Source organism: Cryptosporidium muris, genomic scaffold, assembly GCF_000006515.1.
Source record: "Cryptosporidium muris RN66 scf_1106632373461 genomic scaffold, whole genome shotgun sequence".
NCBI classification, from domain to species: Eukaryota; Apicomplexa; class Conoidasida; order Eucoccidiorida; family Cryptosporidiidae; genus Cryptosporidium; species Cryptosporidium muris.
The window spans coordinates 53709-74650 of record NW_002196576.1 but is presented as its reverse complement, the minus strand read 5'-3'; the positions used below and the strand labels follow the sequence as shown (position 1 = coordinate 74650).

Genomic DNA, 20942 nt, shown 5'->3' with positions numbered 1-20942 from the left:
ACCCTACTGATTTATAAATTTGAATAAGAAAATCAATACTTCGATATATTAATGTTGATTAGCTATTTAATTGTACTAAAAACTCTCGAAGTAATGACTCAAAGCCCAGTTAGGGTATATTTAAATGTTTATATCTTCAATATCCAATTATGCAATTCTTTTAGTACTACCAATTCTCTCTTTTAAAAACTCTTATTATTATATATTTGAAACTTATAGTGAAAGTATAAATTTTGGGGTAAAATATTGGTATTATAATATATTCCACTTTTCTGCCTATAATCAGTTACTTAAAGACAAACTAGCCTGTGCAGGTCTTTAAAAATATTGCCAAACAATTACAATGAAAACTCAATATTTATGCACAATTTTTTCTTCTTAATTTATTCCATACTTTTTGGGTCAAATATATTAAGTAGTCTGGAACTAATTTGGCTTTGGATTTAAGAAATTTTATCAAAAGCTCAATGCAACTTTATTGTAACCTCACATATCTATCTACTAAAAACAATAATACTTTTCTTGCTAAATTTAGAGTACTAGCGTATTACTTTTAAATTATATTTTAACCATTGAGATACTTTTCTATAGTAAAGGACTATCTTTGTATTATTTAAAGATGTTAGGGTATTTGGTATAGTATTGAAATAATATATTAGTAATGTCAGAGATAATTTCCTAAATATGTAATTCTTTAAATTTATATACTATTGCTCTATGTGATATATTCTAAAAAATTAATTTTATATTAAGAATAAAAATAGAAACAATCCAATGTAGTATCTGAAAGTAATAATGAAGTATAAATATATTGAAATGAGGTTAATATAAACTAAGACGGTTAATTAGAAAAAGAAGGAATATTAAGCAGTAATCTGACTTGAAAAATTGATTGTTAGTCAATATAATCTTCCTTATGTATACAGTTCTCTGTGTGCTTTCCATCTTTTCGTTAGGGAGAAAAATTCAAACTGTGCTTGATGCACTTTGAAAAATATTTATGAAAGACACAATTAATCAGTGTATTTGCGGCCTATAAGTACTTAATATTAAGTTATTATATCTATTTTATCTATTTATACTCTATTTATTAGTTTGATCGTAATTGTTAGTAAATGAGCTGACCTATTTCTGTGTCATTCAATAATATTAGAATTACAGCAACAGCACTATGAACAGCATAGTTATAGTCACAACGTGATTTTTATATCAAAACATCTAATATTAGCTTATCTTAACAATTAAATTAAGATTTTGTGCAAAATAACTTAGAAACTCTTTTATCTAATAAACTGATATCGAAATATGTAAATTGGAATCTTGAAAAGGAAAAGAACTATGACTAATTATATATAATACATTTGTATCCTGTCAAATGATTTTTTGAATTTATTACTTATATTTATTTAGTTTTTTTGAGCTATATAATCTATGATGTTAATGTGTTTACCGGGTAATTTATAAGGAAATATTCAGTAGACCTACAGAATGGATATTTTGCTGATACAAAAATTTACCCAATTTTCTATTGCAGCCCTTTTGAAGATTCTGATCTGTGAAAATTAAGTTTTAATTGTACCTGAAGTTATATATTTATCTTTATAAATACACTAAATTTATTGGTAACAATACTACTTTCCTTGGACTTTTATACAAAATAGAAGGCAAACTAATACAATAAAAAGTTTAGGAATTTAAAGCTAAGGTACAAGTCAGATAAGAGCAAATACAATAATACAAAATACCTTAATACCCAATTTACTAAACAGTGTAACCTATTTGAACTTTTGTGAGAGTTTGACATTTTATTCTAAATTTCCTAATAAATATATAAGAGGCTAAATATTATATGCACTGTCTTATTCAAAAAAAAGAATCCTGAAGTGTTGTATGAATAGACAATTCATTTAGTAATTGGATTCTTTTACAAATACCAAAAGGAAAATATATATTTAGTATTATTATACAAGCAACAAATAGTAAATAATTTAGTTTTATACTTGTTGAATATTTCCTATGGCAGATAAGTTAGTATTTTGTTCATTCTGAACGCTAGTTCTTTGATAGCCTGATAAGTTCACTAGTATTTGTCTCAATTGTCGTTTATCGCTGCCATATGTGAGGTGAAGAAGTGAGTATAGCAAGAGAGATATTGACCAAGGAAGTATAGTCAAAAATACCAATGCATTAGCTAAGGCATGAGCATTAGTTAACCTTGTTAGAGGATTCATATCACTTACACGCTGAGATGTTGCTTTATAACCAAAGACATTTTCAGCCAGAATACCTACTACTGGTGCACCAAATGCAGCAGCAGAAACACCTTCAAATAACACTACTATCGAGAACACAGTAGCCCTGTGAGATGCTCTAACTACATCAGCTAAAATTGGTCTATTAGCAGCGGCACCAGCAATAGCACATAAACCCATAAAAAAGGCTATGATTATAAAAAAAACAAATGAAGAGGATTCTCTGGGAATTGCTAAGAAAAGCAAGCATAACATAGGTATTCTCAAAATCATTGATGCTTGACCAATAAGTGGTCTCCCATGGTCTGGTAGCTTTTCATTAAGATAGTCACCAATAATACCACCCAAAGGACCACCAATCATTGAACCTAACAACATAGCAGCTATAACCAAAGCAGCTTCTAAATTTGATAAGTCACAATATTGCAAATACATAGTCATAAAGGTAAGAGCACTCCAGGGAATTGTGCCGCAGAGTCCCTCAATAATCATAAGTATAACACTTTTGGTACACAAGCTCTGAGTAATTACCTGTCTAACGAATTCCCAAGGTGTCATATTTTCCTCCGCTATACTTCCATCATTGCGTTCATCCTCAAGAGATGTTTCTTCAATTAAGCTTAGTCTATCTGTAGTTAATAAAGAGTCCGTTTGAGATTCACTAGCTGATAGGTCTGCTTCATCAGAATCTATACCACCTGTATCGGGACGAATTACTGAAATAGCATAAGATTGCATTTCTTGAAGCTGGACCCTTTGACTATTTTCTCGTAAAGGAGTTTGTTCTGAATTGTATCTTATAAAGTGATGAATATGCAAGTGAGGAATTTCATCCATAAAGAGAACAACGACAATTCCAAGAATAACACTTAATGTACCTACTAAAAGAAATGCAAGTCTCCAGCCTTGATAGCCTGCAATTAATTTCTGTGATATAGATGTTGTTAATACAGCTCCAAATACACGACCAATACAGCTAGAAAGTTGGATCATACCGAAACCAAGGCCACGATATTTTGAACTTAGTGTATCAGCTAAGACACTTTGAGCAAGAGGTCCAACGCTACCTAGGAATGCTCCATTTATTGCTCTTGTTGTCAATATTTCCCAATAGTACTGACTAAAGGAGAGTAGTATAGTTACAAATCCCCATACTAGTACACCTGTAGCTAGAATGTACTTCCTAGAATATCTGTCCGCAAGATAACCCCATATTGGGCAGCTTAAAGCAAGGCATAAAATTTGAAATAAGATAATATTACCTAAATCTTTTGGTGACAAGTATAAGTCCACTTCCAAAGCTCTTAAAGAAGCTGGTAAAAGTTGCTCATCACATCCATCCAATGCCGCCGATATACATATTATAACAATACTTCTAAAGGCAATTCTATGTAGTCTAGATATCTCTGAAGTTTCATAGAAATCAGTTGAAGATTCAGTTCCTAATGAAATGTCGGAGTCTTGTTTGCTACGACGTGCAAACACACTACTGGCTACTTTCTGTTTGAGTTTATTCTCATTTGGTGTATTCTTTATAAACTCAGTTCCTTTAGATTTTAGATATTCCTCATTATTTACACCTTTTAACTTATTCATACTACCATTTAGGTTTCTCTGGATTACTAATTATTTTTATTAAGCTGCACAAAATCCAGATATAGTCACAGTACTTTATATTACAGCTAAATTAACTTTATACTGCACTTGTTTTGTCTCCTATATAATCTCAATGCATGTAAACTCCATTTGCGGGAAAAGGTGCATGATCTGATTTTCTGTATCATTTTTAAAAAGTCTATAAGAGTAAGAAAGTAGAGGTCGATTAAGAAATATATAATACAGTGTATATATTACAAAACAAACTAGTATATAGATTCAATTTAAAAAGACCAATATTTTAACAATGTAACTTTTTGTAACGGTATTAGTAAAATAAAAGGATAGAAGTTCTTTATCCAAATTAAATTCTAAGTATTATCTAAAGATTTTGTGGAATTAAAACATTCTGGACATTGATGTAGTGCAAGTAAAATAAGTTTGCAGCAATCTATACAAAGAAAAGAGCAGCAATTTGTGCACTTTATAAGGGAGAATGGGAAACCATTTCTATAAGTAGCTTTACTAGTAAATAGATTCTGACAAAATCTACAATGTCTCGGTATATCAGATTTATATTCACCAGGATTTAGCTGTAAAACTTCCATAGATGGTGGTTTGAATAAAAAAGCAAATGACTTAGTCAAGTGATTTGCTGAAGCTAAGTATAAATTGCATATAGGGCATTTAATAGGAAGATAACATACCAAGGATTTACATCTTGGACAGCAGTAACCATCACTTGTAATTGACTTGTGACATGAGCATTGTAAGGGATAGCCAGAATTATTGAAGTACATAGGAAATCCCATTGGAACCAAATTTATATGTAGTGGTGTATTTAATTGACTGTATGAGGGTGGTTTAACAAAGTTCTCAAGTAAAAGTTGCAGCATATGTTCACTATTCAAAGCACATAAACATATGCCACCAGTTTTCGTGGTAATAGTTTTTATTATAAACAACTCTGGAATAAAAAGTAGGGCATTGATAACTATGTTGTGAGCAATAAAATCATCAAGCCACTCGTTCAGCATTGAATCATTATCAATACTTCTCATACTCCCCAAAAAAAAAACAATTTCCTTGGTTCCATATGGAGGAATAGAAGCCAAGAGTTGTTTAGCCTTTTCCAGACCATTTCTAATTGACATAACTCCACTACACCCATTTTTTGCTTCAGATAAAATTCCACTAACTATTTCTCTATAATTTGAATTATAAGTAGTAACTATACTAGTTAAACCATTTCGTATAGATATTACGGATATCTGAGTAAGTGGATTCTCCTGCAAAAGGTTACAAATAAAAGTATCAATACATCTCACCATACATTGAAGACGATCTGGTTTATAATCTAGTTCTAGCATACTAGATGACATATCAAGTATAATAACTATATTTCGCAAAAATCCACGTCTAGTATTCAAAGATTTTGAGATTTTGAGTATATCATCAAGCTCCTGTTTTGTAATATTCCACTGGTCACTCTGTAGACTATGATCTAGTAATGCCAAACCACTACTAGTCTCAACTAACTTTTCCCAGGTTTTATTAACACCTTGTTCCCATGTATAAAGAAGTGTATCATTATCAAATCTCTCATTCCTTTTGTATACATCTGCAATCTTTTCTACTAAATCCATCTTTTCTAATACACCCACTACAGATATGAACTAATTATTTTTTTTTTTTTTTTTTTTAATATCTTTATTGTTTAGATTTGACTTTTTTTTGCATTAAACCGAAACACTAGAAATATTTTTAAAAAATCCATTGGCAAATATTAAAAGACTCAACTGACATATGCGGGAGTTGCTTATCTGTAAGCTATTACTTGCTTGTAATTCTTGCAAACCCAACACCTTACAAGACTAATAGTCATAAATATATTTTACTATTCTCAAGGTCCCTCAAACTTTGGAAGCAAAGGGGTTAGGATCACCAGGTTTTAAAATAGCTAGATGATGATTAACATCCCTATGATGAGATTCATCGCGTCTCATAGCTAAAAAGACATCCTTCAAAGTTGCATCTTTGGGTAAACCATAGTATAATTTTGCATATTTAGGTGCAGGAGAAGTAAATTCAGGTAATTTTCCAAGGTCAATATCAGATATGAGTCTTGTATAGGTACGAACAGCTTCTTCTTCCAAGTATCCAACAAATCGATGACAGTATTTAGGTGATATTGCATAACACAAAGTATAGTATATCAGAAATCCAAATTGAGCACCTAAAACAGATAATCTTACAAACAGTGATGGAGGATGTCTTAGAAGTAAAGATATCATTAAATGCATACGCTCATTTTCAGCCTCCTCAAGAAGTGTATGAATCCATCCATAGTCTCTTTCCATCCGTCTTAAAGAGTGCAAATGCCTTACCATTGCACCTACCATTCCTGGAACACCTGCTATTGTTTCTAAAAAAACAATTCTTCTACACCATTTTCTTTCATCATGCCCATACTTATAACCAGTAAGTAAATCAAAGGATTTACGCAAAAATAATACACTATTGTATGCCAACCTATCAATAAGTGTTTCAGGAGTTATATGAGTTATTTGGACATTTTTGACTTCATCTTCATTCCATATAGGTGACTCAAATGAATATTCCTTAACCTCCCCTTCATCTTCACTTTTTAGATTCTGTATACCCTTTCTAAAATGAGGTGCTGAGTACAATTGCTGACCCTCGTTCATATGACAATGTGTTCCATTCATGGACTTGTCTGGGTGAGGCTGGGAAGGCTGATGAAGAGGTGAATATACTGAGGTTTGACTAACTCTAGTATCAACAGTACTAATATGCCTACTAGTAGTTATACACTTATTTGTAGCTTTAATATAATTGCAGTTAAAAAATAACTGGTTAAAACTACTGATTATATTTCTTGAGATATTGGATTGAAAGTTCATTAGATATATTTATAATAATTTAATTGCTATGAAGAGTGAATACTAGAATAAATCTTTTATTTTGATATATTTCCAGAAATAATTATATTACTTCCAAATTAAGAATTTGTGTTGTGCAAGAAAAAAATATCAACAAAAATGCATGTGGTTCTTTTCAATAAAGAAAAATCCGCGCCTTTTGGGAGCATATTATCTTAAACAAGTAGTTTTAGGAATTAATGAAAGAATGGCTTGTAACCTTTAGCTCTACTTAAAAACACACTATTATATTGATGAGATTGTACATGAATAAAGTTATAGCCTTGGTAGCTGCTAAAGTTGAAAGTTTAGCCAATGATAAACTGTTTACAATTAGGAAATAAGGAGAGTAAGTAGATATTACAAATAAGATAAATGAGATTTCAGTATGTTATCTAAATAAATGACTATAATCATATTGCTGCTATTATATGACCAAGCTAAATCTACTACAATAATTTCTTCAAGTCCTAATTCTATTTCGGAAAGCTTACCTCATATCTTGAACTACACACAATTATTATATTATAAAACTATTCTTCAATAAATCTTAAAATATCTTTGTGGATTTGCATTTACTAAATTTACTACTAATACTTGTGTGTGTTTGTCTATAGTAATTTATTAAAGTTATCTATTCATTCTTAAATGAATTATTAATATAAGTACATCAGAGGCACAAATTATATTGATTAATTAAAATTACTAAGCTGTTTAAGATTGATTATAGCTATTGTTTCTAAGTTGCTTGCAAAGGAAATGTTATATTTGAATAGTACTAAGTTTCTAAATTCGTTGAAAATAAATTTATTAAACTTATTTATTTGAAAGTACTCCAAATAGAGTTGGCACCTTTTATTATTTGAAGCTAGCACATCTTTAACTATAAAACATAAACTTTATTGCTAGTAATAAATAAACTTACATATTTAATTATAATAAATTTAGTTTCAAAATAAGATATTAGCTTTTATAAATTTGTTGCATTCACAACATTTTCTTTATAATATAAACTTAGCTATTAACGAAAATAAAATAAACAATTTTCTACTCATGAGCTTATTTTACTATTAATATTTGTGGTGTTAATACTAATAATGTGTTTGAAACTATAAAACATGCAATTTTGTACTTGATATATTACTAGGTTAAATTATCTACTATTGAAGTTAATTAAGAATATAAAAGAATATTTAAAATTCCTACTAAAACTAGTCTCAATGATTATTAATTATCTCAATACAGTACTCAATGATACAATATTTTATTATGAACATTTTTTAAATTGTCAATATTAAGCACTTTACTAATAATTTCAAATGAAACATAAATATTTGGAGAATTTAATATAAGTAATATTACTTTTTCTAATAATAGAGTTAATACAAAATAATATTATTCTGATATTTTTACAGTCTCCATTACAAATATAAATAATAAAGATCTTCGAACAAGTATTGGTTATGGCTGAAAATATGTAATTTTAAGAAGTAGTTACTACTTACTTCACTAATAGCTAAATTATAATTAGTTTAGCTATAACATCATAGTATATTTAGGTTATTGTAAAAGGATGTAATTAATAATTGATTATTACAAGACTATATTCATAAATATTAATTTTGTAATTTCTTGATTATATAATAAAACATTTTTTATTAGAAAATATAAAAAAAAATTATTAGCTTTTTTTTTTTTTTTTTTTTACTAGCATATTTATATTTCAGTTTATAAAGACAACATTTTATTTGAAATGTTAAGAATATAGGATATTAATAAATACTCTTTATTCCGAATTTTTGAAAATCAATACTTCTAATAACATCCACTGTTAAATCAAACTAATAAAGTAACAGTATACCAATAATATTAAAGACTAAATATACTTTCTAAATTTAAAAATGAAGATCTGGATTTTAATTGTTCATAAAATTGTTCATAAATAAGAAAAGAAGTTGAAAATTATTTGATATAATTAAAATAATCGGAATTTTTAATAGCTATTTATATAAAATCTAATATTAATTTTTGTAACAAAATATATTTTAACTGAATTATAATAATATTATCCTAAAATAATTTTTAATAAAATCTACTTATTCCCAGTAAATAATATTTATTTAATAGATTTACCCCAGGATTAACTACCTTAATATAGTCAATGCTGCTCAAGTACCTAATCAAAGTTATTTCATAATATTATATTAGAAAAATATTTTGTATATTAGTATCTAGTAATTTAAAAGATAATCACCAGTAAAAAAAAAAGAAAAAAAAAAGTGGGAATTTTACAATAAAATAATTAATTTCATGAATAAAAAAATTGCAATAGTACTTTTATCTATTACACATGATATTATCATACAACATTGGTGAAATTATGAAAGTTATTGTGATTATTATGTTTCATGATAGATAATTAACGCAAAAAAAGATATTTTATAAAATTTCATCGAAATATTTAATTTTGTGAATAATCTCAATAATTAGTGAATATTAATTTACATTTAAACACATCTTTTTTTACAAACACCTAGTAATTAAGAAACTTCTACTTAATATTTACGAGATATTTCATTTATTTGTATATAAGAAAAGTCAATTTTTTCTAATCTAATATGATATAAAATTTATTGTAAGTAGTTATATATAATTTTAGAGAAAATATTATCTACTAATTCTCTAAATAGTATAAAAGTAAAAATATAAAATGAGTGCTTAATATTACATTATCAATATTTGATTTAAAAAAAAATGAAGTAATTGGATTTTATCTTTAAAATCAAATAATTCCTTATATACGCATACTATAGTTAAAAGTTGCAACTGTACTTTTGTTTTCATCTTCTATTAGGAGATATCAAATTTATTACTTAAATTACTTAAAAAATATTTAAAATTGCTTATTGTTATTTTCTCATATAAAGTAGGTTGGTGTTAGTCTTAGATTTGATTATTATTAAAGTGTGAAATATTTATTTCAATTAACGTCCTGTCGTGTTACATTAAGCAGTCCATGTTGCATGCAATTTTCATATTCATTGAGCGAACCATTTCAATGGTATTTATTAAATATATCTTATTAATTTCAGTTAAATTATAATATTTGTGTATTTGTGGCATTTTCCTAATATAAATGAGCATAATACAATTATTTCTATTTATTGTTATATCCTCAATAGCCAAACTGACATTTGCACAACCATTAGCTGCATCAATATTACAAGAAAATTGTAGTATTAAAGGATCATGTGAGTCAGGGGTATCTTGTACAGGGGCAGGTATTATTGGTCTATGTTCTAATAGCTTATTAAATAAATATGCAATTCAAATAAATGGTACAATTCCAACTGGACCTAATTTATTGTTAACATCACATTATCAGATACCATGGTATTATACACAGGTATTATACCTTATTTTAGATGGAAATGGGAATCCATATATTGTACTTCATATTGGACAAGAATCAATGGGTCTAGCATTAATGAATCATTATAATATGATACTAACCCAAAGTAATCAGTATATTACTGTGAATAGTAATTTATATCCAGGGAATATTGGAAATATGTATCGTGTTTCTCCTAATGATAATTATATTGTCTGGCTAGTATATGAAGATAAAAAATTATCACTATATTATGATTTATCTGGTACAATATATGAAATGGCATATATTAATCTTCCTGATGATCCTATAATAAGTGGAATTATCCCCTATTTTGGAGTCCAACAAAAGGCAGTAACCTTCACTCAGTTCTTTAATTTTTCTTTATCTAAATTTACACGATTACAACAAATGTCATATGATTTATGGCAACAGAAAGTAGATGCGAGTTCTGGGTTATGGAGATCTGATTGGTCATGCTTTTCAGGAATTTTTGGATCATGCATGCATACATCTATTGTTCAAGCTGGTAATAGTCCATTTTCTGAAGGTTACAAAATTTCTGTAGACCAAGGGTTATACGGTACTCCATTTGTTTTCAAGTTTAGTAATATTCAATCTGTTGTTGCTACATTTTCTATCAATTATCCAGGAGATATTTTTAATGACGTGCCAGTTACGTTAAAAAATTTAATTACTGGTCAAGAGTCTAATTATACTATACCTAAGTCTTTATCTATAAAGGCATCACAAGGTTATTACAATACTTATAATAATCTGAGTTTCCTTATAACTGGTGGATACTTGTTAGTTGGTTTTGAAGACTATTATTTTATAGGAGTTAATGTAGAAGGACTTGGTATTCATTGTGTTTCTGCTCCAGTTTGGTTCACATCGATAATAACAACAGTATATCCTGAACCTACTACTTTAGGAACAGCTTCTGGTCATACAAAATGTAAAGTTGATGAAACTAATTGTACTGGTAATGAAATGAGGCTAACTACACCACTACAACCAGGTAATCAAATAAAGATTGTAACTAGATTTGCACCTGAAAGTTCTAAATATATTCAGGAACTATTACCTACTATACCTGGAATACGTGGAGCAATTACAATGGGAGATGGAATTTATATGAGAGCAGCAGTATTATTTGCACAGTCTTCTGTATCTATTACTATATTTAATAGTGTAGGAGTTTTAATAGATAGTCATGCCATATATTTACCAGAAAATAAGGAATTAAATTACAATGGTATTATACAAGTATTTATTGGTGTTACAAATAATAATAAATTAGCAGTTTCAATGATGCATAATGGAAAAACTCTACAACTCTGTTCTATTCCATTATTAGGTATTTCATTAACATCATTCCGTGTAGTTAGTGGATATATTGAGGGTATTACATCGAATTTTATTTATTCAAGTGATGGTTATCCAGCAGAAGGATACCCAGAACTTGTCAGTCAATCATCTCCTAATTCTGAAAGTTGTTATATATCTGTAAATGGTAAATGTTCTTCATATCAAATTGTAGGTATAGATACTAATGGTTTAAGTAGTGGTATTTATAGTCTTATAGAGGCTACATATATTACATTACCATTAACTATTCAATTTTTAGAAACATCTTCAGGTAAAGAAGCTGTTAATATATATATAAGTACAAATGGTATAATTAAATTATCTAATATGTTGCAAAATGTATCAGTAAGTGGTATTTTGTCATCAACATGTATTTCTAATATCATGTTCAATGGCTTATATATGGTATTATCAGTAGATAATGATAATGTATATTTAATATTATGCTCAAGATTAGTAGCAACAATACCTAATAGTGGTTTAGATGTATCATTAACTGTAATATTTGATGAAAATATTAGTGGTATAACTAATGTAATCTCAGGATTCCCAGCATTTTCATTAGCTTCTGAGGAATCATTACAAATTATAAATACAAATGATAATTATCTTACCGAATTTAATTTAACTAGTTTAGAATTTTCATCTCCTTGTAGCATGAATGGTTTATGTAGTGGTAGTACATGTTCTGGTAGTGCAGCAACAGATATATGTAATAAAGAATTATCTGATGGATTTGCAGTCTCAATTTCTGGAATTGTTCAGCCTATTCTTTCTTATCCCGAGCAAACTATAGGTAATTCATTCCTATACTCTGATACTATTCAAATATTTAGTTTTATACAAGATAGTGGACTTGAAATATTTCAATTAGTTATTACATATAATCAAATTGCACTAATTGATGTTAATGCTGGTGTAGGTGTTGGTGGTTCATTACCACTTGGTATGATATTAAATTTAGGATCTAAATATTGCATATGGATTGGATTTTATAATTCTAAAATTATTCCAATGGTTGAATTCCCTTATGGTTCAAATAAGAAGTATGTTATACATTCATTAACAAGTACTTTTGCTGATTGGCCACAGAGTATATCTCAAACATCTAATAACATAAAACCAATTTCAAAGATTATCCCTATTCTATTTGTTCAGAATCCATATACATATTCTATTGTATATTCAGATTCACTTTGGTATCCTTGGACTGGTGTGTATATTGGACAAAATGAAGGTTCTGATAGTTGTACTTTAACAATGTTTGGATCATGTATTTCATCAACTATATATATGCCTGCAAATATAGATACAGTATCAGATATTTATCTTGATATATATCTTCATAATTGGTCTAATAATGATATTGCAGTATATTTAAGGAATTCAGCTGAAGAATCTATAATTACATTATCAATGTCATATACATCAATATTGTATGAGGGTAATAGAAGCTTTAATATGAGTAATTTTGCAGGAGATAAAATAAGTTTCACCCTATATAATCAAAATAGTCGAGTAATTAATATAAAATTAAATTACACAGCTGCTATAAGTATCTACATAAATGGACAAGTTCAAAGTACAATTTCTACTCGTGGTAGGAAATTTAATCATATTACAACATCTAATATGCCACCAATGAATGTTAGATTAGTAAGATCATCATTTAGTCATCAACCATATTGGCAAGCTCTTGAATATGCAAGTGAAATAGCTAGATCGGAAATAGCAGCAGGTGTTAGTGGTTGTAGTCAAAATTCCCCATTTTATAATTGGTATTCAATAGCAAATGAAATAATTCCAGGATCTGAAATACAATATTTATGTATGCCTAATCCAGATAAATATACCCTTACATTTAAGTCAATGATTCCAGATTATGTTAATCAACAACTTGGGCAAGCCTTTAGGAATTTCCCTGGATTTTTACAAGCAATAGTTCTTTTAAATTATGATAAAGTTGCTTATACAGTTATTATTGCTAGAAATTATATTTCATTTTATAGTTCTGACTATAATGGTACAGCTTCTGATTATAGAAATTGTGCTGCTAAATTAATAACAGATAAATTAGAATTTGGAGATGAATATCAAATATTTATTACTGTTAATGGTAATAATATTTATACATATCAAAAAGATTTAAATACAGGTGAAATTGGTTTAATATGTGGTATTCCATTTACATTATCATTTAATAGTGCTAAATATTTAGATCAAACTAATGGGAATTATCCTGTGAGTCTTGGTGAATTCTTTGATTATGTTCCAGATAGTAAAATTACTTCTAATAATGCTAATCAGTTATATCCATTGGGATTTGTAGAAGATAAATCAATTATATTGTCATCTGGTTCACCTTTTTCTCTTGGTAATAGTATGAGTTTAAGTGTTCAATGTAACCATGAAATTTCTTTTGGTGGAATGAGTGGTGAACCTCAAATTTATATTAGTATAAAAGATAATAAAGTTGAAATTTCTAATTTAATAGAACAAGTAACATCTATTGGTAAAATTCCAGACGAATGTAAATGTTTAATAAACTCAGATAAAATTATTCTTTCTATTGTAAGTCTTGAAGATGGATATACTTTAGTAGTTTGTGGTAATATAATTGCATCTGTTGATTCGAATGGTACATCTATTTATCAGATAGCTAGTGAAGAAGTTTTAACTGTCCATTTACGTCCTGATATTCGTCTTGCAGTTGCAACTAAATCTAATATAAAAAATATTCAAAATATATCAAGTGATTCCGATGAAACTTCCAGAACTAATGATAATGATGATAATGATGATAATGATATTGGTACTATAAAGTCAATACCAACAGAATTACCAAATGAATTTAAAATTATTACAACACTATATGTTAAACCAAGTTACAAATAAACTAATGTTGTGATATATTGTTACAGTATTAAAATTTGTCTCACGAAGTATCTATACTACCTAGTAACAGCTTATATTCTTAATATTACATGATTTAAATAAATTCTGCTGCTACTAGAGATTTTATTTGCATTCTATTTAGTTCTTAAATAAGCTATTTATTTATTGAGTACAATTCTGACATATTGCAAAGTATATAGAAGTCGCAAAGATGAAACATACAAAAGACCAAAACAAGGTATTTGCTTCAAGTTTTATTGCTTTTTTACTAGAGAAGTATTTTAGGAAGGCCGGTGCTATACTAGAGGAAACAACTAATATTTTGAAAAGGGACTATTGCAAAGCTGCCTTAGTAGTTGAGTTAGCTTTGCAGCTAATTAATTTACTTATTGAAATTATAGGTAGATATTTAAAAGTAATTTGCATAGGCTTATGAAATTAAAGTATTTTGAGCTTTTCTAAAAAGTAAATACAATCTTATCAAAAACCTTATGCACAAAGCCCTCAAATACTAGAAAGTCTGAGCTTCATAATACTATATTATTGAATATTTACTAAATAGCTCTGATGTTTTACAAGGATTGGAATCACACTGAAATTGCCACAATCATATGATACTTTAGATGTATTGATACTATTGAGATTTAAAAAAAAAGTTTTAAGAATAATTAAATTTTCTAGCAAAGTACTTGTCTCTTACTCAGAGGATCTACTTGCATCTCAAACTCTAATATTAACACCAAAAGTAATTACAAAGGAACTAAGAATAGAAACTTTACATAAATTAGCTAATCTTAGTAATATTCGAAAACTTTTAGACTTTAAGTTTGAATAACTGTTACAAGCTTAAATACTACTTATACTCCAAAGCGAAGATATGGAAATTGGTATAATCAATAAAATTTTTAAATTTTGAATCTTATTTATTAACTATGAAATCTTCAGAAAGCCGATAATGCTAAACTGAAATAGTAAAGTCTAATAATCTCAAGTTATACTCCAAGGCTTATTCGCTTTTTAAATTCTACTTTGAAATGATTAAAATTATTTCAAATGTAAAGATAATAATATTATATAAGAAGCTTGGATACATATATAATGAAGTGTAATTGCACCCAACTACTTACAGGTGATATCTTAATATTTTAATTAGAAATGACCACTAGTAAGGAACTAATTTATAAATACATCTTTTTCAAGTAATTGAAGAGTTGGGTTTTATTAAATTTAAAGTCACCGATATATGTCTTGTAATCTTTACTTTTAAATAAAGATTAAACTGCAAACTTACTGGTTTACTAGTAAAAATTAATTGCAAATAAATATCTTTATTATAACACTACTAAAAATTCTGTACTACTTCATAAAACTAATACTAATAAAACTCCAACTTGGATAAAGGTAGATATTCACTTTCTTTTTGAATAGTTCTCTAACAATAAACTATACTGAGATTTTAGATATCCATATATATTTTCATCCAATAAAAGCTAAACTATATACTTTAATTCATAAATCTCTTTAATTCTATTTAAATTTCTCTATCGTATATATGAGGTCTATTATATGAAGAATTGTCACTATTTTAGATGTGATATTGTTCAATCATGATAACAAGCCAAAATACAGTGTATCTATATATAAGCTCTCTTTAACTTCTAGCTGAAAACTTTATTATACAGAGTTCTACCAGTATACTGAAGATAAAACTTTCCTTAACACGAAAATTGGCAGCTAAATTGTGATCTTAAATGTACTTGTGCTATTAATTACTAAAAACATTTATCTAAGAGTTATTACTAATCGAATATTCTCCAAATTTTCTGCAATGTTTCAGTATGTACTTATGTAATATATTCAGTTATTTTCTTAATATGAACTTTAGAACTTTAATTCTAGAATCTATACTATTCAAGTGGAATCTTTTAAACTAGTAAACTTTTGTGCGAAGCTATAGAATAGAGGTCATCTAAAGGGTCATGTTGCACTGATCTTAATTCTTTTAACTTAGCTACTCACTAAGCTTTACAATTATTTTCATAAAAAGTGTTGAGAAATTGTTTTTATTATATATAATCCAAAATAAATTAGTTTAACAGCTTATTTCAAGCTTCGTAATATGTGGGTAGGTGATAGACTTTAATTAGTGTTGCAGCTGTTCTATAATTAGATGTGTTATTCAGAAATGAAGGTATTCTCAGGACAATCATATGAGCAAATATAAACTATATTTTGCATATGTTATACGATACGAAATAATCTAATGTTTAGCTATTTTACTCTTGAGTATAATCTTTGGTCTATCTCCCTTGAGAGCTGCCAAATGTTTTCTTTTAAGCTAGTATGAGGAACTCAAAATATCTATATTAACAATCTCAATATTATTACTCCCATACTTCTGTATTTTTATTTAAATAAAAACTAGGTAAGATATAACTAAATAGTTATAGCTTCCATCACAGAAGAGCAAAAAAGGCATAAAAAAGAATATACATTCCCTTTTTAAAGGTTAGACACTTATTTACAACCAAATTTACAAACTACAAATTTCAAATTTTGTTGAATTTTCTGAGATAATAATATAGGTAGTTGCATTTAAGGTGTTTTACTTGTCTACAAAACCCCCCTCTCTAACTTTTATATATATTGAATAAAGTTTAAATTTCCTCAAAACTATATTACAAATATTGATATTTCAAAAGCTCTATAATGGTTTATAGCTACAATGTTGCAACTTGTTACGTAACTATTACATAGCACCTCACTAATAGCTGAAAGTAGAATTAGTAGAGCGCATATATCCAATATTATATTTAAAGCCTAAATATAGTCAAGCTCATATAAAGTATCTAATTTAAATAAAGTAGAATAGTACAACTAATGAGATCCACTTCCTCATATCTTCACAAACTATTCAACTCTTGAGCATACATGGAGGCAATTCCACTATGACCAACCAATATTCTGGGGATTACATCAATCCCATCGCTTGGGTCTAAACCATAAAATGAGCCATTTTCTAAACGTTTAGAGACTAAAGTACTATATAACAACTTTGTAGCCGGATCCATCTTCTCCAAAATATTGCTATTTGCCAAGCTACCATTGGGTTTATCCACTATCTCAGTAGTGAACTTACACAAGGTATCAGGAAATTGTGTGTAGTACCCATTACAAATCATCTCATCTATATCCAAATATACTGTTGACCATTCTCGTATTCCTAAATATATTTCATATTCAAAGCATGTCAAAATAATGGGGTAACGAATGTCGTGCTCTTTAAGTATACAAGAAAAGAAGTATTCTAAACATCCAATATAACAAAATACCTGAATTCTTGGAAAATTTCCAAGTTTGACTTCATTTATTCCAGACATTGCAATGACAAGATATTCGATAGTATCTGTATTTATATAGTGTTTATCCCTTCTTGTTTGTATTGACTTATATTTCTTTAACATTCTCCAAGTATTTGAACTCATATTTGGAGTTACAATTAAGCCAACTCTACTTGACATTAACTTAGCACTTTCTATCATATTGAAACGCTTCAAAATTAACCTTCCTAGTTCATCCTCTCTAAGTTTATCAATATTAATGTTATCATCACTTATAGTACATGGATATATAGAACAGCAACTGCCATAAGTAACTGAAAATCTTTCTAAGAAACCGTTTCCGTTAAGTGCACTTTTTAAATACAAGTGAAATAGATATATTTTATGATTCATTTGTTCTTTTGTATTACCTGATTGGAGTAGATCATAAATATTATCAATAGACTCCTCTGAAAAAGAAGTAGATCTTATCTTCCTTCCAAAAATATTCACATGTGAAATATTAGTGCCATAATTGAGGGTTTTAGGAGCAACTAGTAAATATAAAGAAATATTAGTCGAAGAAAGCTGGAGTTTTAGGAACTCTTCCAAAAAAGCGAAAGCTTCAGATAGTTCCTGTGTATCATCAGGGAAGAAAATATTATGTAAACCTAGGTCATATGAAATGATTATATTATGCATTGCATCACAATTTACTTTATTTAGTTGACTTCTTATTAAATCTCCCAACTTTTCAAGAACCATAGCGCAGCATAAATTATTAGTTTCATTTGGGAAAACAAGCATTATAGGTATATCAAACTGATTTATACCTTGTAAGCATGAGTGCCCAAAGTGTACAAGAATATTAGCAGAACACTTCTTTACACCAAGTATATCTATGCAGCATGGTGGACTCAACAAGTCACTCAATACAACAATTTCTAGCTGTACCCCCCCACTAAAAGATTGACTAGGATCAAACCCTCCACAGTGTCCAATAAGTCTCTTTTTAATTTGGTATTCTATCGTAGGGGCAAACTTAACATCATCTGGAGCGAATTGAAGAGCAACCACTGTTTTCCCAGTTTTATTCACTCTTGGTCGGATCCAAAATGCTATTTCATCTAGATCTTTAAGTCTACAGAAACTATGATCCATTTTATATAGCATAAATTGATCAGTGTAACTCTAATAGTGGCAAATCTAAACCTAAAAGATCACTTTTGAACATAAACATCAGGTACCCATATACCGCCAATTCAAGACGCGAACGTTAGTGGATCTACAATAAGACGTTTTGTGTCTATCCGTGACATGAAAAGCTCATTACTGCAGTTATCAAGCTACAAAATACTTCAAGCAAGGCTTCTCATGCAGACTAATGATGTCCTTTCACCAAGCTCAAGTGATATATTAAAGAAAGCAGGCAAAATTGTGGATCAACTTCTTCTCCAACCTGCAGCAAAATGTGAAGCTCTGGAAATACTCCCCAAACTTACTTATACTAATAGCTCTGGCATCAGCATTTTAAATAGAGATGAAGATATACTAGAAAAATATACAGCTTCTGTTGCAGATACTGATTCAACATCTGTCCTTATAGGCGCTTGCCAACAAATTCCAACCATTGATATAATAAAACAATTAGCATCCAAAGTGAAAAGTAAATACTCCGATTCAAAAAATGAATTGGGTTTTCCAAATACAATATCACTTGGCAAAGAAAATTACTTGGCTGCAAATGGTTCAATTATAAATTCTAAGTCAAAATTCATCTCAACTCCATTATATCGTATATGTTGCTCTAATATGTCAACTTCCAGAAATAGTCCAAGTGTCAATGGCTCATGTGACTTGATAAAAGTAAATGATCATTTAGATAAGTTAAATAGAAGAGTTGAGTGCTTGAATATGAGAATTGATGATATCAACAAGTTAGATAATACTGATTTGAATATTGAAAATTTTTCTAAAGAATACAAACTATCTGAGCGTCCTGAATGGATGTGCGTCGATTATCAATATGAGTATACAAACGATGAATATAATGCAGCTATATTGCAGCAAGAAAGAATTAAAATGTGGGTCTGTGATAATGCCAAACAGACATATTCTGATTTATCAGAAAATGGAGTCTCTGACCATGTACCATTTTCAGATTTAAACTATAACTTAAGTCCTAAAGTGGACTTATCAAATAGAACTTCTACTTTACTGCCAACTACAAGTGCTCTGTCAACAACAGCATCTGGAGTAGTATCAGTACTTCCATATACAAATTATAAAGTGTGTAAAAAGACATCTATAAAAATGGAGCCTACTCTAAATAAAGGTACTAGTTATATGGGAAGAGGTATGAATGCAAAATTCTGCGATCTATCTTCTGCTAGCACTGATATACCCATGAAAATAAGCAAAACTAAAAATCTACAATATATAAAAGTAGGTAACTCTTTGAGGAGATCTATAAATGTTGTATCCTATGTCGATGACTTACGAAATACTGTATACTCTTGTAACTTGGGCTTGAAAGGTGATTATATTACACACCATAAATTAACGAATAATTGCAAAGATGCATCCTCGCAACCCATTGGAATGTTACATCATCGAAGAAGTTCAAAGAATATAGGTATTGAGTGTAAAGAAAATTCAAATATCATGATAATAGAAGTTGACAGTGTTACAATTCCAAAATATACCTTAGGAGGGCATAATCACTTTATAAAGAATTATCAAGCGGATTATAAGGCATCTTCAAAATATACTCAATTATCTTGTAGAGACTGTTCGTGGGATGTAGTAAATTACTGCTTTACACAATGAAAATAAGGATTTATAACAATTAAAACGGTAATAATGACTATCTTTACTGGAGTTCCTAAAGCTAAATATTTTGAGTTTTTAAAAACAAAGCTTTTAGATGGCCTTCTAACTAAATTACCTTTTTTATTTTACTTTTAATACTTTTAGGGCTATCACTACCTGATTTTAAATATTGAAATCCCTTATTAGACCCCAACTTTATTAAACTTATATTTATTTGAATAATTATTCAGTAATTTCTCAATCTTAGTATCATGTAGATATCTTTATTATTTCAAGAATAAGTAATTAAAACTTAAAATTCAAAATTAGACAAGTTATTTCTTGGGGTATAATTTCTTAACTT

At 28.5% G+C, this 20942-nt stretch overlaps 6 protein-coding genes across 6 annotated transcripts, besides 15 other annotated features; 2 read left to right on the top strand and 4 right to left on the bottom strand.

Annotated features, from left to right (window-relative positions):
* Nucleotides 1-722: 722 nt before the first annotated feature.
* Nucleotides 723-763: a sequence feature (AT_rich).
* Nucleotides 764-1994: 1231 nt separating this feature from the next.
* Nucleotides 1995-3848, bottom strand: CMU_000290 (major facilitator superfamily transporter; the record flags this gene model as incomplete). Its single annotated transcript, XM_002141472.1, has 1 exon — nucleotides 1995-3848. One exon carries the CDS (start codon nucleotides 3846-3848, stop codon nucleotides 1995-1997), a length of 1854 nt encoding a protein of 617 aa, XP_002141508.1.
* Nucleotides 3849-4219: 371 nt separating this feature from the next.
* Nucleotides 4220-5494, bottom strand: CMU_000280 (suppressor of stem-loop protein 1, putative; the record flags this gene model as incomplete). The annotated part of the gene is made up of 1 exon (XM_002141471.1): nucleotides 4220-5494. One exon carries the CDS (start codon nucleotides 5492-5494, stop codon nucleotides 4220-4222), a length of 1275 nt encoding a protein of 424 aa, XP_002141507.1.
* Nucleotides 4485-4536: a repeat region.
* A 37-nt stretch (nucleotides 5495-5531) lies between the features above and the next one.
* Nucleotides 5532-5551: a microsatellite.
* Nucleotides 5552-5761: 210 nt separating this feature from the next.
* Nucleotides 5762-6772, bottom strand: CMU_000270 (alternative oxidase family protein; the record flags this gene model as incomplete). The annotated part of the gene is made up of 1 exon (XM_002141470.1): nucleotides 5762-6772. One exon carries the CDS (start codon nucleotides 6770-6772, stop codon nucleotides 5762-5764), a length of 1011 nt encoding a protein of 336 aa, XP_002141506.1.
* A 3-nt stretch (nucleotides 6773-6775) lies between these two features.
* Nucleotides 6776-6797: a sequence feature (AT_rich).
* A 791-nt stretch (nucleotides 6798-7588) lies between these two features.
* Nucleotides 7589-7616: a sequence feature (AT_rich).
* Nucleotides 7617-7699: 83 nt separating this feature from the next.
* Nucleotides 7700-7737: a sequence feature (AT_rich).
* Nucleotides 7738-8399: 662 nt separating this feature from the next.
* Nucleotides 8400-8474: a sequence feature (AT_rich).
* A 2-nt stretch (nucleotides 8475-8476) lies between these two features.
* Nucleotides 8477-8496: a microsatellite.
* Nucleotides 8497-8748: 252 nt separating this feature from the next.
* Nucleotides 8749-8882: a sequence feature (AT_rich).
* Nucleotides 8883-9652: 770 nt separating this feature from the next.
* Nucleotides 9653-9691: a sequence feature (AT_rich).
* Nucleotides 9692-9852: 161 nt separating this feature from the next.
* Nucleotides 9853-9898: a sequence feature (AT_rich).
* Nucleotides 9899-9926: 28 nt separating this feature from the next.
* Nucleotides 9927-14447, top strand: CMU_000260 (uncharacterized protein; the record flags this gene model as incomplete). The annotated part of the gene is made up of 1 exon (XM_002141469.1): nucleotides 9927-14447. One exon carries the CDS (start codon nucleotides 9927-9929, stop codon nucleotides 14445-14447), a length of 4521 nt encoding a protein of 1506 aa, XP_002141505.1.
* Nucleotides 13072-13093: a sequence feature (AT_rich).
* Nucleotides 14330-14360: a microsatellite.
* A 642-nt stretch (nucleotides 14448-15089) lies between the features above and the next one.
* Nucleotides 15090-15124: a sequence feature (AT_rich).
* Nucleotides 15125-15342: 218 nt separating this feature from the next.
* Nucleotides 15343-15377: a sequence feature (AT_rich).
* Nucleotides 15378-17350: 1973 nt separating this feature from the next.
* On the bottom strand, nucleotides 17351-18940 carry CMU_000250 (uncharacterized protein; the record flags this gene model as incomplete). The annotated part of the gene is made up of 1 exon (XM_002141468.1): nucleotides 17351-18940. One exon carries the CDS (start codon nucleotides 18938-18940, stop codon nucleotides 17351-17353), a length of 1590 nt encoding a protein of 529 aa, XP_002141504.1.
* A 144-nt stretch (nucleotides 18941-19084) lies between these two features.
* On the top strand, nucleotides 19085-20596 carry CMU_000240 (uncharacterized protein; the record flags this gene model as incomplete). The annotated part of the gene is made up of 1 exon (XM_002141467.1): nucleotides 19085-20596. One exon carries the CDS (start codon nucleotides 19085-19087, stop codon nucleotides 20594-20596), a length of 1512 nt encoding a protein of 503 aa, XP_002141503.1.
* Nucleotides 20597-20942: the final 346 nt, after the last annotated feature.